The 14,830-nt window shown below is 33.2% G+C and overlaps 1 protein-coding gene and 1 pseudogene across 1 annotated transcript; one reads left to right on the top strand and one right to left on the bottom strand.

The window, feature by feature from the left end:
• The first annotated feature begins 303 nt into the window (after window positions 1-303).
• LOC11440847 (probable flavin-containing monooxygenase 1) lies at window positions 304-4,685 on the top strand (annotated as a pseudogene).
• An 837-nt stretch (window positions 4,686-5,522) lies between these two features.
• LOC11437830 (squamosa promoter-binding-like protein 7) lies at window positions 5,523-13,101 on the bottom strand. Its single transcript, XM_013607227.3, has 10 exons — window positions 12,453-13,101; window positions 12,176-12,348; window positions 11,530-11,756; window positions 11,354-11,428; window positions 11,143-11,250; window positions 10,643-10,757; window positions 10,317-10,452; window positions 8,439-8,601; window positions 7,086-7,631; window positions 5,523-6,079 (listed from the first exon to the last, which is right to left on the bottom strand). The coding sequence occupies exons 1-10, from the start codon at window positions 12,896-12,898 to the stop codon at window positions 5,792-5,794; spliced, it is 2,277 nt and encodes a 758-aa protein (XP_013462681.3). The 5' UTR covers window positions 12,899-13,101; the 3' UTR covers window positions 5,523-5,791.
• Window positions 13,102-14,830: the final 1,729 nt, after the last annotated feature.

Raw genomic sequence — 14,830 nt, 5'->3', positions numbered from 1 at the left:
CATTTGTTAAAATCCCAAGGCAATAAATCAAATTATTTCAGCTTTTGTTAAATTATCATAATAGAGTTGAGTGATTGACCGTCACGCAAGGTCTTGCTAGCCACTTGAAATATTAATATTTTTTGACAAAACTTGACATATTATCATAATAAAGTATTGGCAATCATCAATTACGTACGGGATTGATCATCATGTATGAGTATCACACAATTGTTGTGAAACAAAAAAGTTTCGATAATATATACCTTGCTTACCCAATCAAACTACCAATTTTAGCAAAGATCATAAAACGTGATCATTCCTAACATATCCGAGTCATCCCTACAATCCATACTCCAATAAGGACACCCTTTCACTCCCCCCACCTGCCACACATTTTGCAAAACCAAATAGTTAAGTCCAATGTGTGTATAACTATATGGCCACTCAAGACAACCTACCAATTATGGTATCTAGAATTGGCATCATAGGTGCTGGAGTGAGTGGTTTAGCCGTAGTCAAACAACTATCACACTATAACCCAATTGTTTTTGAAGCCACTGATTCAATTGGGGGTGTTTGGAGACATTGTTCCTCAAAATGTACTAAGCTTCAATCACCAACATGTAATTATGAATTCAGTGATTTCCCTTGGCCTGAAAGGGAAAGTTCTGAACATCCTTCTTATGTTGAGATTTTGGAATACTTACGTGCTTATGCCGTTTATTTTGATTTGTTCAAGTATGTTATGTTTAACTACAAGGTGGTGGAAATCAAGTTTGTTCGAGACAAAGAAGGTTTTGATTTTGGATGCTTACCTCCTGACCATGGAAATCCACTTCCTGGTCGTATGGTGTGGGAGCTTTTTGTTCAGACTAATGAATCATACGTCATTCAGGTGTTTATTCATTCTCAACTTATAAATTAGCTTCAAACACGTCATCTATAATATTAATCAAGATTTTTGAAATAATAATACACATTCATCATCATTATATAAAGGCAATTCTAAAATTAAATATGATAACTACTTTTGATCGGATATTTTTCCTGACAAATTTATCTTTAACCATTCAATTATTTTTTAACCTAATTAACAATCTATTTTAGTTAATAAAAAAAATAAAATTTAAAAACATAAAAGTTCAAGATTAATGAAAACCAAATTTGATTGAAAACCAACTCCTCCACTTGAGATAGAGGTATTCTTTGAAGATATACAGATTTGCAAGCAAAGAATGTATATATAGGTGAACCTTTATTGTATATAAATGTAGATCTTACCTCCCATGGAGATAGCCTATAGAAAACAAAAAGAAAAAGAAATGGACGAGCAAATTTAAATTTCATCTATATATATATATATCAAGAGAAAACTATTTATTTTACTTGCTTCTTTTGTATTAATCATTTAATTGAGAAAACTAATATTTTTATCTCAAGATAAAACTATTATTTAACTTTGTCCACTTAATTTTTTAGCGGTACCACTTCGAGTTTATAGTGGTTTGCACTGGAAAATATGGAGATATACCATTGATGCCAAAATTTCCATACAACAAGGGCCCTGAGGTGTTCAAGGGTAAGGCTTTGCATACCATTGAGTATTGTAAACTTGACAACGAATCTACTACTGACCTTGTTAAAGGAAAAAAAGTTGTGGTGATTGGTTTCAAAAAATCAGCTACTGATATTGCCATGGAATGTGCACAGGAAAACCAAGGTAAGAGAAATTCTTGCATGGTTTCAATGGTGTGCCCAAATGTTTATGATGAGGCAATACTTTCTCTTTTTAATGATTCAAATATATCAGTGGTATCACTCTTTTTAGCAATTTTAGTCCTTATATATTTTTCTCTTTATAATTATAGCAAACACTCCCAATTAATAATATGTGACACAACTAAAAATTACCATAGCCAACATGATTTTTCTTTAAAATTTAAAACAAAAAAGAGTTTGTGCATGTGAGTTTAAAAATTTGCAATACAAAACTGTATACAACATCCTCATTGTACACCAGCCTAATTTTTTTAAACTTCAAACATCATAATGACAACGTTGCTTCTAACTTGTTATGAAGGACCTGAAGGGAAACCATGCACCATGATAGTCAGAAGATTGCATTGGATACTTCCCCATTTTTGGATTTGGGGAGTACCATTTTTCATGTTCTACTCAACAAGATCTGCACAGTTCCTCCATCAAACACCAAATCAGGGTTTACTTAAAACCCTTGTACGCTTCCTATTATCTCCAATGGTAAACAAATTAAACAAATACGCTTCCTAATTAAATTAACTACAAAAATATATAGATTGAACCAACATGAGTTGGTCTGGTGGTGTAGTTTACCATGGAGTATACTTCTCTCAATGTCTCATATTCAAATCCTCCGTGCCAATTTATGTGAGTTAGTCCATATGGAGCTTGTTCTGTCCTTAAATAAACCCCCAATTATCAATTGTGAGATTATCCTCTTAATTAATCGGTCCTCTAAACTGAATACCGATGTTTAAAAAAATACATACCCTGAATATATTACACTTCCACGATTCTATCATTGATTTAGTAACAAATAAATTTATGATGTGCTAAAATAACATAGTATTGAGAGAATTGATAACACGACAATTTTACATAAAAATAATCTTAGTTAGATCGAAATCGACCATTTAAGAGGCAATCCGACCTCATGAGAGAAAAAAATATATTGAAAGTCTCCCTACCAACTTGAGGATAAATGTCATAAAGGACGCAAATGATCAAGATTGTGAAAATACCTTAGGATTTGGATCAATGACCTTAATTAGAATGGCTTAGAAAAAAATAGTGATGTTAAATTGTTGTCTCTAATTTGGCTATTAAATTTATTTTTAAATAGTTTTTTATGAATTTCAGAAGAGAAAAAAAAATAGAGGAGTATTATTTGAACAATCAATTTGGTTGACAACTATGGGTGCGTTTGATTTGTTAAAAAATGAAAGACAGGACAGAACAACTTCAGTTGTCCAGTGTTTGATTTGTAAAACTGTTTCAGGGACAAAACAAACTGGAGGCAAGGGACAGGATAAAAACTGAAATTTTTGTCCCTCACCAAACAACAGCACAACTTTTTGTCCCACGTACAAGTTGTCTAAAACACCAAAATAGCATTTCGTCCCCCAAAAGGCATATAAAACAAGAAATTATTCAATACCATAAAAATTTGTCATGTGTTGTTATGCCTTGTGTTGTGTTGTTCTGCATTATACTGTTCTGTTAGTACTTACTGTTTTGCAAACCAAACGCACCCTATGTGACAACCATAATTTACAAAGAAAAAGTAAGTATTTGCACAGAAATCAAAACAATAGAGAAATAAAGTAAAAATGATGTGAGTATAAGAGAGAAAGTTGTCACAAAAATTGTCAACAAATGGATATTCAAATATCATTTCTCAAAAAATATTAGCAGTTTATGCTTTTTCTAGTAATTAGAAAAACAATTATAAAATTTTCTTTTTTGTTGAATTAATGACACCAAACAGAGGCGTGTGATTTCAAAGTTCATAGAGTCTTACTTGCTTTGGAAACTTCCATTAGAGAAATATGGATTGAAGCCAGATCACTCATTTGAGGAGGATTATGCATCTTGTCAAGTAGCTGTACTACCAAAAAGTTTTTACAATGAGGCTGATAAAGGGAAAATAATATTCAAAAGAGCATCAAAGTGGTGGTTTTGGAGTAATGGTATTGAATTTGATGACAACACTAAAATGGATGCTGATGTTGTTCTTCTTGCAACCGGTTATGATGGCCAAAAAGAAGCTCAAAACACTTTTGCCAGAGCCTTTTTCTAGCTTGTTAGAATACCCAAGTGGTATCATGCCACTGTATAGGTAGAGACAATTTTGGATTTTGGCTTATTGAAATAAAGTAATAAATACTTTCAAAATATTCTAAAAGAGAATCTGGTTTGTCTAGGATCATTAACTGCACACAATCAAGAAGTCAGAGAGATCATGATGGCCCGATGATCTCAAGTAATTTTTTTAAATTAAATTACTGAACTTGAGATGTGACCATCAGCATCTCTCTGACTGTCTGATTGTCTGCAATCAGTGACCGCAGACAATTAGGGCTCCTTTCTAAAGAAAGAGTAGTAAGTTATTGTGTATTTGGCCCAGGGGAACTATCTATCCATCAATTCCTAATATGGCCTTTGTGGGTTATGTTGAGAGTGTTTCAAATCTTTACACATCAGAGATACGTTCCATGTGGTTAGCTGGACTAATAGATAACAAATTTAAGCTTCCAAGTGCTGAGAAGATGCTTTTACAAACAATGAAGGACATGGAAGCAATGAAAAAGTCTACAAAGTTCTACAAAAAGAACTGCATCACAACTTTTAGTATCAACCATAATGATGAAATTTGTGAAGATTTGGGTTGGCATACTTGGAGGAAGAAGAATTTGATTAAAGAGGTCTTCACTCCTTACACGGCTGTTGACTATAAGAAGGAAGATTGAGAATTTTTATTCGGTTCATAACAATGCTATTTATGGTTGCATTTTATAATGTTTTTTGAACACATTATATGTATTAAAAGGGATCAGCAAAATGAATTCAGGTATTAAAAATGTGGGAGAACCTCCGTCTAACAACTCTTGGTTATTATGCTTTTCAGATTATTTAGAATCAATAAAGCTCACTCTACTAAGTATACAAATTACTAAACTTTAATCTCTCTTAACTCAATGTTTAAATAATTTATAAGAATGTTATGATATATGATCAATTTGTTTATCAATTCAGTCACATTTTATAGTTTACTTAGTTTCGAAAATATAAACAAGTCATCCCATCTCTTTATCTCCAAAATCCTCGTATCAAAAGACCCTAAAAGTAGAGGTTTTGAAGAATATGGAATGGGAAGCAAATTTGCTTATATTTGGGAGGACACTTGAATTCCATCTAATTTTAAACTTGGATAACAACCCCTAAACCTTCTAAGCTATGAAGTATTGACACGGGTAGACACTGACATCGACACTAATAATAATTTAAAATAATAAATTTGTTAAATGCAATCACATATGTCGGTGTCTGACATTGAACACGTCTTCGTTTGAAAGTGTCGATGCTTCATTTGGATATTACAATTCATAACATTATCTTTTCCCACCACATTAGCATGTTTAACACAATGTCATTCAGAAACCTGTTACATCACCACTTTTGGAGCCAAAAATGTGGGTTGAAATCAAAATTACAAAAAATGTGTGATAGTTAAAGGCCAACATATTTGATTTTAAAAAAAAAACAAAGTAATTTCGCGAGCATAAGGAAACCTAAAATGCAGTTAAGCCATTTATTTGTAGTGAATTGTTCATATATTGCATTAAGAGAAAACGTTTTTCAAAATATTTAACAGTGTGATGGTTGATAAATTTCTAAGAATTTCTCATCATGGCATGCTTGCAAAATTCCAGCAAGATAATAACAAAAAAATTTAAGTTCATGTTTTTTTCCTTAAACTTGTATCTAAACGTTTCCACAAATTAGCATAATTACATAGCTAAGTTTAAAACCGCGAAAGCCGAAAATGAACAAAATGTATTATTATGTTGTAATAACCTTGTAGCATGCTAATTATACCTTCAACCCAAAAAATTGGGTTCATAATTAGCACCTGTTGCTTTTTCCCGGAAATCTAAATTGAAAATCCACAAATAAACATGGTTGTCCTAATGACATCTACTGTCCTAATGACATCTATTTATTTAATGTTACAACAAATATGTACCAAACAAAAAAATTGAAAAATTTGTCAATGGTTGAACAAACACCTTCTAATGGATACTGCCAACTCGTTAACCCTCCCATGATGAAAGACGGATACACATACTGCAAGACAAACAACAAGTGATACAAGCACAAAAGTAGTTGGTCGAGATCTCAAGAATCCCCGGGTAAGATTTTGATGGTCACATCTTTTAGGCAACTCTTCCATATTCATTATAATATCCCTTTTCAAAAGCGGTATCTTCTGATTTTTTTCATCAGAAGCGAGACTGCTCAGAACTCCCAACTCTGCATCTGCTCTAAACTGGATACCCTGCAAAGCAAAAATCAATGTAAAAGAAACGTGTCAATCCAACTAGGATTTGCAGAATCATAAAATGAACTTTGCTCCATCTTTTGCATGGAAATTCCAACACATGCTATTGTTCATGGTCCAAAACAGAGTTTACTAGATGAAATAAATTTGTTGTTTTCATGTGATTCCTCTGTTGTCAATTCGGAAATGCGGCGCGGCCAACCCAATAATTGGCGCGGTGCAGGAGCGGGGCGTTGTGCGGGCGCTATTTCGGTGGTGTGGCCACTAATAAATTTAATACTAGATACCATATTATTCAAAAAGAAATACTAAAATACCTTAAACATTACTCAAAATTTCATGAAGTATTCATCATATGAAATAAAAGGGATAGCAAAATTGAAAATGGCTAATACTAGTTATATACAACTAGTACAAGTTTTTGTTTTACTATTTATAGGTCCGCTTTGGCCGCTTCCCACTTCTGACACGCGCCGACGCGGCCTGGTGCAGTGGTCCTGATTTTTTCGCTATAGCGGCGGGCACGGCTGCTATTGACAACAGAGTGTGATTCTACTTTACCATTTTTCCGAGAGAACTTAGTCAATAGTTCAAAACATACTCTTGAGCTAAAAATATATGTGGAAGAAATGGCTTTAAATCTTCAAAAAAATAAAAATAAAAATAACGAATTGAGGATAGGAAGTAGTGTAACAAGTTCGACAGTTATGAATATAGTCAAATACAACGTGTACTAAAATATTTGAAGTCAGATACAGTAAAATGCTTAAAGTATTCTCCAACAATTTCATTCACATTGCCACCGGTTTGGACTACTGGAGTTGGGCTCCTTAGATTGAGAGAGACATCTATAGTTGACATAAATGCATGGCCCACTAGGTTTTATTTTCGATTGTATAGTAAAAAAAAATATCATGAAGTAAAACGCGGAGTATCTAATCTAAAAGCTAAAAAATAATTAATGACATTATCATGGGAATGAAACAGAATTAATAGCTCTTACCTGACTGTTAACTTCAACAACTGATAGCTTGGCATTTTGGGAACTGCACTGAGCAGGTTTGAAGCCTTCCATTTTGGAGTTCAAAACTATACCTCCACCTTTCCGACAAATAGCATCTCTAGCATTACACATGCCCTTCAGCAGTTGGTCCATGTCAACATCACTTATATTGGATTTCATGCTTTTCGTTATGCTTATCAAATTTGGCAATATTTTTCCCAAGATGATAGTTGAATCATTGCATATTAGAAAATCCAACAAATAGCAATATCTTTGAATCTGTGAAGCAGATACCATTCTGTCAAAATTTTCTGAAGTAGGGTCTTTAAGTAACCATGCTATATCTACAAGCAAGTCTGATGATGATGTGTGAATATGTACAAAAGCTTCACATGAGCTACAAATAGAACTACCAGATGCAGACCGAAATTGTTTAGAAAGGAGAGAAGCGTCTAGTTTTTGTTGCAATATCTTCAATTCAGTGCAAATTTCTTTATCCCCAATAAGTACAGGAATAAAGTTTGATAAACCAGACTCATTCTCAACCTACAGAAAGAAAAAGAAGTATGATGAAACAAAAAGGGGGAAAATAACCATTTTGATATAAACAATTTATAAGTGAAATTTAATCAGGGTTATAGCTACCTCCAAAATCACATCAAATAAAAGGTTCGGGCAATTTATCTTGCTTTGACGTTACAATCATTAAGAAATTTCTTACTTCTTACAGATCAAGTACAATTCAATACAACATCACCAAACCCCAATTTTATAACGCAAATCCCAAATTCAAAAGTTCCCATGATAACTACATCTTTTAGTCAAAGAGCTTCCTTAGATAAATTTCATTTGCTATAGATAAGAACAGGTTAAATGAAAAGAACCAATAAGATATCAGTGCAAAATTCAATACCAGGAAGACTTTCTATGGATATGCTAGAATTTGGCACGTTGCATTATGATTATCTTTTGATGCGTAGAAATTAATTCAGCACAAATCAGAAAAATAAATAAATAAGAAAAAAATATAGAAAGAAATTACCAACGAAAAAGACACATCCACGTTAAACTAAATACTTATGGTCAAAGTACTCAGCTGCACCCATTGAAGTTTCAGTGTTGCTCAATTTGTTTGATGATTTTTTAGAATGAACTGTTAAATTTTAAGGTCATACATACAAAATTTAATTGCAACAGATGTATATGAAGTTAACGAATCTAAAAGAAAACATGCAACAATAAGTATTGGTCAACGTCAATGTTCTTTCTCAATGTGATATCAAACATAGCCAGCAGGAAATTAGAAATGGAGGTCAATGCATAGTTCAGGAAACAAAAGATGTCAAAAACTACCTCAATAAATGCAGGCCCCAGGAGATTTTCCTCAATATGAGGGACACATATCTTATATAACTGATTATCAAAAGCACAAGAAATATTGTCTTCAGCCGAGTTATGTGGAGACGGAGCGCAATACTCACACTTCAGATACTTTCCATAAAATGATACAAGAAGCCTGCCATGAATATCACCTCATTACAGTCAGAAGTACATTGACAAGTGAACCAAAATCTAAACTAGCTGAATAAATATGATACTATCTTTTTTGGTGTACGATGGTGGCAGTCGGAACCTATGACCTCATGCATACTACCCAAACCCCTCACCACTATACCGATTCTAGTGGCTTCAACAAATATGATACATTTGAAAATGAGCATAAACACGTGTCAACTAAAAGACAAAAAACTCAAATATGATAAATATAATTTATTTATTTTTTTGAATAAGCAAAACTAGCCCAGCGAAATTGGTACCGGGAGAATTGAACTTGAGTCCTTGAAGGAGCACACTCCAATGTCCCAAACCAACACCACCAGGCCAACCGAAGTGATTTATGTCTTCATGATAAATATAATATTAAATTAAATTTCCCAAAATTTACTCAGATCAGAGTGAAACCAAAAAAGATTATAACAAAAGGTAGAACCTACTAAACTGTGCTATCATTATGCTATAGGAATGCAAACCTAAGGAAGTTCAATTCCTAAATAAAATATATAGCTAGGTATATGAATAATCGCCTTTTACATGAAGTTTTATTCGCAAAACTTGATGCTGTGATGAGCAGAAACATTTTATTAACTTTCTGCAGCATAAAATATTCTCTCCTTAACTCCAGATAGGACAACTGAAGATGTTTACAATCATAGTACCTAGTATTTAGTTCAAGTAATGCAGTGTTTTTCCCCAATAGAATATATAGTACCTAAGGGTATACTGATTGATATGTTACCTTAGGTACACTTATTGATACATTACTTAGATGTGAAATACACTTCATAAATTAATTGGAATGTTCTACATTCATATACTAACTACATCCTCGTATATAAGACCTTTTGATAAATGGGTTTTTCTATCATGTGCAAATTTACACAGATTAAGAAAATTGGTTCATTTGATTTGTGGCATTAAATTTGTTAAAAATTTGTCTTATGTTTCCAAAATTACTCTTTATTGGGACTCAATATCTCACTTTTGCATGTAATTAATTATTAACATAGTTAATTTGTATCTGGGCTCATCACTAAACCTCTTTCCTCGATCCTCACATGAGAGAGAAATGAAGCAACTACAGGTATTATGGTGAAATAATAGTTAATACAAGAAGGTTTGAATTGGTTTCACAAGGGTCTCATATTTAGGAACAGAGATAATCATTGTTTTTAAGAAACTAATAATGCAGCTTTAATTGCTACTCCCTCCATTCCTTTTGTTTTTATATTTAAGGTGGAGACAAGTAGATTACAAAATTGAGTAGCGGGGGAGTGAGAGAGGGGAAATCGCGTAGAGGGGTTCTAATATATGGGGGATTGAGTAGTATGAGAAAGGTATCTTGGAAAATCATAGTTAGATATGGACAGAGTAGCAGCTCAGCTATGGGCAATAAGGATATTGTTCCACTGTAATATTATCATTTCAGGAATAATACGAACACTGTATTTTGTTACTAAGTTGTTTTCTCTATTAATTGTCTTCGTGTGGTTCTGGTTTCTATCACTTGCCTTGTGACCTGCATGTGTTTTCCCTTACATTAGGTCCCCAGCTGCCAAATATATATATATATATATATATAATGCAAATAAGTATGCTTATGTCTGTCGAATGAACATGCAAAAACATGCTTTAAAGTTTAAATGATGTTTAGAAGAGGTGAAAATTACATACCGAAATTTAGGCTGCAGCAAGTTACTTCCACAGGCAAAAAATTCCATGGGTTTTCCTGCTTCAAAGCATGTGGGATGAATATAGTGAAGCCTAGGTGCCTGCATGTTTACCTCGACTTTTGTCACAGAAATTCCATCTGTAATCAATGAAATGTACTAGTTAATTTAAACAATTGAAAGCTTCCCTCAGAACTTGAAGCCTATAACTAAAAATAACAAAAGGAACCTGAATAAGGTTCTAAAATGCTTATCCAGAAAAACAACTCAAATAATTTAGGAGAAGAGTGAACCAAAAATAAGAAGTATACAAATGAAACGGAAACAAACCTTTCATTACACGGAAGATCATATCATTCAGATGAATTAGAGCGGTTCCTCTTCCAGATAGCATATTTCTGGGAGCAGCAAGATCACGCACATAATACATAGGGTCTTTGAGTAACTGGTTGATCCATAAGAGAGACAAAATGAAGTCAGAAATCAGAAAGGGAAAGAAAAAATACGGACCAATCAGATACAATGAAAACTAAATACTTGAAAACGGGGTTTTAATTCTTTTTATTAGTAATTAACGAAATTCCTGATTCATTACAGAGAGAGGGAGTGGAGAAATGTCGCAGGTAGTAGCACACAACTAATTAGAGAACAAACAAACATGATCTCAATGTAGCAAAACTAGCAACCATGAGAATGAGCATAATGAAGAACCATAAAGTCTAATACAGGGCACTTAACCAATGCAATAAGAACGCATTCATTTTACCTAACGGGCACTTAAGATATGGTACAAGAACTATAATATAAAGAACATCAAGTTGAACCCTTACATTTATCCACATAATATTTGGCATTGCAATAAAAATTGTCAGGATAGTACACCCAGGGCGGATATATCCCTCCAGCTCTACAGGCATACTTGCCAACCATTGAAATATCTGCAAAAACATTTGACTGCTTGTTAATCAGTCACTAGCATGTAGTTGGCAGAAAATCTTGCCACAATCGAAATACTAAACTGTAATAAAATGCTTTAAATACTTGGAGCCGCAGCCTTCTCGGAAATTCCGCAGGATTCCAGTCGTAAAGCTTAAAAGAAACCCGACCTGTTTGGCACTGCAAGCAAAATTTCAATCAGCAAACACCAACAGCAATTTCTCGTACCAAAAATAAACACATGAAATAAAAGCAATAAATAAACAAGCAGAGCAACCCACCATAGACGAATAATCACTCTTATTGTCACAATATGAAGGCGACTTAGAAGGATCGGAAACATCTTTTCCAATATTCGCTTGTGTTTCAGCAGAAGCAACAAAGGAAACGACACTGTCACCATTAATATTCTGTGTCTCTGGTGTTGACGAACCATTAACAACCGGTTCTTCTTCATGATCCTGCAACGCTCTTTTTTCGATATTCTCCCTACTCAAATTCGAATAATCTGCAAGATCCATACATATCCATAAAGCCAGATGGAAATTAAATTAGAATATACTATCATATTGAAGAAGGAAAAAAACAATTACTCAACCATCGACTTGTCAGTTGACAGAGTTATATGCCCTGTTTGCACAAACAGTTTATTTTGCAGCTTATATAATAAGCGCTTATGAATAAGCTATTTCTAACACAAGATAAGATAAAGTCAAACGGCTTTTGTATAACCCTATAAGTTGTTTTCATAAGTTATCCTATAGTGCGGACAGAAATAAGTTAAAAACAATTTATGAACATCATGTTATACGCAGTTTTCATAACTTCTCCGAAACAGTGTCACAAGTGTTTATACCAATAAATAAGCTGATTCAATCAAGCACATAGTGTAAGTGTGATACTAATCAGTGAATATAATAAACTAACCTATTCCTAGTTCTCCATCACAATTGGAATCATCATTTTGAGTAACAGTTTGAACTTCATTATCAACTCCTACTGCAGAATCTACGGCCTTTCTCCTCCTCCGAGTATTATGCCGCTCCAATTTCCTTCTACAACTCCGTTTCCCTTCATCGAAATCCGATAAAACATGAAACCTACAACAACGCCAACAAAATCCCCAATCAACATCATCATCATCATAAAATTCACAATAATCAACTTCAATAGCAAAAATCATAACAATCAACATCAATCTTACTTCCCACACTGTTGGCAGTATCTCTTCACATCACCATCAAGAACAACAGTAGCAGCATTAGCACACCGCAAACAAACCCTATGCCGTCGATGATAGCCTTTAAGCTCAGAGATATCAACTTCACAACCAGGAACTTGACAACGCGCCGATGCAGCCGCGCGTGCAGTTCGAGCTCGTTTCTTTCCTGGTAAACCGTTATCCTCTAACAAAGCATCGAGTTCAGGGCATGCACATGGTACTTGACCCGCGAGAAAGTTGGAGCAAGTTAACCTCGGGTCACGCTTTCGGATCCTCTCGTTTTCTTCTGGAGTAGGATTAGGGTTAGGAAGAGGCGGGAGTTGTGGAATATCGTCATCGAAGTCGAGGAGGTAAGAGAGGTCCCAAACGGAGGAGAGATCTTCGGGAGGATCCATTGGAGGGAGAATTGGTTGAGATTTGGATTCCATTGAGATTATGAAAAAAGCGCGGTTGGAATAAGCGCTTTTTGGTGGTGGTTAGAAAGTTGTTGGATGTTTGGCGGAGAAGGTACGATACGGTGGTGGATGGGTTGTTGAGCTTTGTTTTTTCATTTTTCTACGGTAGGGTCATTGTGAAGTGACGACATTTTCAAGTTTTCTTACTGTTGATACCACGCGCTGTCTTAATCCTTCTCATCACACGTATACTTTATTCAATTCATTTTTTTTTTTAGGGAACTTTATTCAATTCATTAACATGTCACATGTGTTGGACCCATATGCGATTGTTGAGTCAAAATTAGACGGTATAGATTAAAATGTAATTTTTGATTCGTTTTAATAAATAAGTTGATTTAAAATCTTTTGATTCAACCATAAATATAGGTTGAATGTATGAATGTGATGATTTTTTTTTTTTTTAAAGGAATTGTGTTTCGCACTTTGCTATTGAGCTTAAAATTTAGATAGTTTGCTCTTGATCCAACAACTAATAATGTGTGAATGTGATAAAAAATTTCAAAAAGGAATCATGGTCCAACATGTTTTTTATTTTCAAAAAATAATCATATGATACTTTCACTTTTTAATCAAATGTTTTTTAATGAAATGTTAATTTAGTTTTTCCCGGTTGTACTCATTAATTAATAGATTTTACAACAAAAAAAATGATCGATAGATTTTATTTCCACCAAAAATAAATTAATAGACTTATATTACTTATAAGTCAACGTCTACTTTTTTATTTGGGTAATGTTGAACAGTATGTAAATCTTTTTTTTTTTAAAGAACAGTATGTAAATCTTGATAAGAATAATTTAATAGATTAGTAGTTTTTTCCTTTCATTTATACATTTTTTTTTAAGAGAAATGATTTTTGTACAACTATTTTTATACAATTTTCTCTCTCATACTCACATTATCTTCTTATTCTCTCTCTTTCTTTTTTTCTCTCCATTGTTTTTGATCAATGAAAAGAGAGCATAACAAAGTTGTCCTAAAAATTGTATTAAAAAAGTTGTTCAAATATCATTAATTTTTTTTAATAGGTATAAAATGGTCAAATAGGTCATTATAAAATGGATGTGATCATTTTTAATATTATACAATGGTAGAAATATGAGTCAAATGTCATTTTGGTCGAAGAAAGTGTAATGCATTGGCAAATTAGACTCTGCAAAGAACTAAAAAATATTATTTGGATGTATTTTTCATTAATCACTTCATTCTCCGTCATGAACCATATTCGTCAGGGACGGATTCAGAAATTTTGAATAATGGGGGCACAATATATACACCATTATATTTTTAAGAGCAATGATATTTGTACATTCATTTCATGACAACTTTAGTGACAACTTTGTTTTTCTCTCTTCTTATTAGTCAAAAACAATGGAGATAGAAAAAAGAAGAGAGAGGATAAGACCATCATGTGAGTATGAGAGAGAAAGTTGTATAAAAGTTATCACAAATTAGTTGTACAAATATCATTTCTCTATTTTTAAAAGCATACATCATAATCGTTTTCTATGATTAATCGTATTTTAAAATATTAAATGGTTTTCTCATTTATACCACTCTCTATAGCACATTAATGGAGTATAGCGGAAGGAACTAGACTCCAGCAACATGGCAAAAAAAAAATGTTTGTGATGTATAATAATAATACAATCATATATTATTGAACAATTAACCAATTATTTTACTTTCTTTGAACAAGCGTTTTATGCTGGATAAGCAATTACTAGAGTTTACAAAGGGGACTACATAGATCCGTCCCTGATATTCGCTAAACTTGTATATTTGGACATTATGTGTCGCACATACACTAAGTTATGGGAACTTTTACGGTACATTTGTAAATTAAGGTGTACCGGTACTCTCGCTTACAATTTTTATAAATTAACTATCATTTTTTATGAA

Source organism: Medicago truncatula, chromosome 2 (assembly GCF_003473485.1).
Source record: "Medicago truncatula cultivar Jemalong A17 chromosome 2, MtrunA17r5.0-ANR, whole genome shotgun sequence".
Taxonomy (NCBI): Eukaryota; Viridiplantae; Streptophyta; class Magnoliopsida; order Fabales; family Fabaceae; genus Medicago; species Medicago truncatula.
The sequence above is the reverse complement of the archived record's forward strand: the minus strand, read 5'-3'. Positions and strand labels throughout refer to the sequence as shown.

Excerpts from the sequence above, each read along its gene's own strand:
- LOC11437830 (XM_013607227.3), bottom strand. The coding sequence starts at position 12,898 with ATGGAATCCAAATCTCAACCAATTCTCCCTCCAATGGATCCTCCCGAA. Across the intron at positions 10,453-10,642 it reads GATCTTCCGTGTAATGAAAG|ATGGAATTTCTGTGACAAAA; the intron begins GTTTGTTTCCGT and ends CATTGATTACAG. Across the intron at positions 7,632-8,438 it reads TGGGGCCTGCATTTATTGAG|GTTGAGAATGAGTCTGGTTT; the intron begins GTAGTTTTTGAC and ends TTCTTTCTGTAG.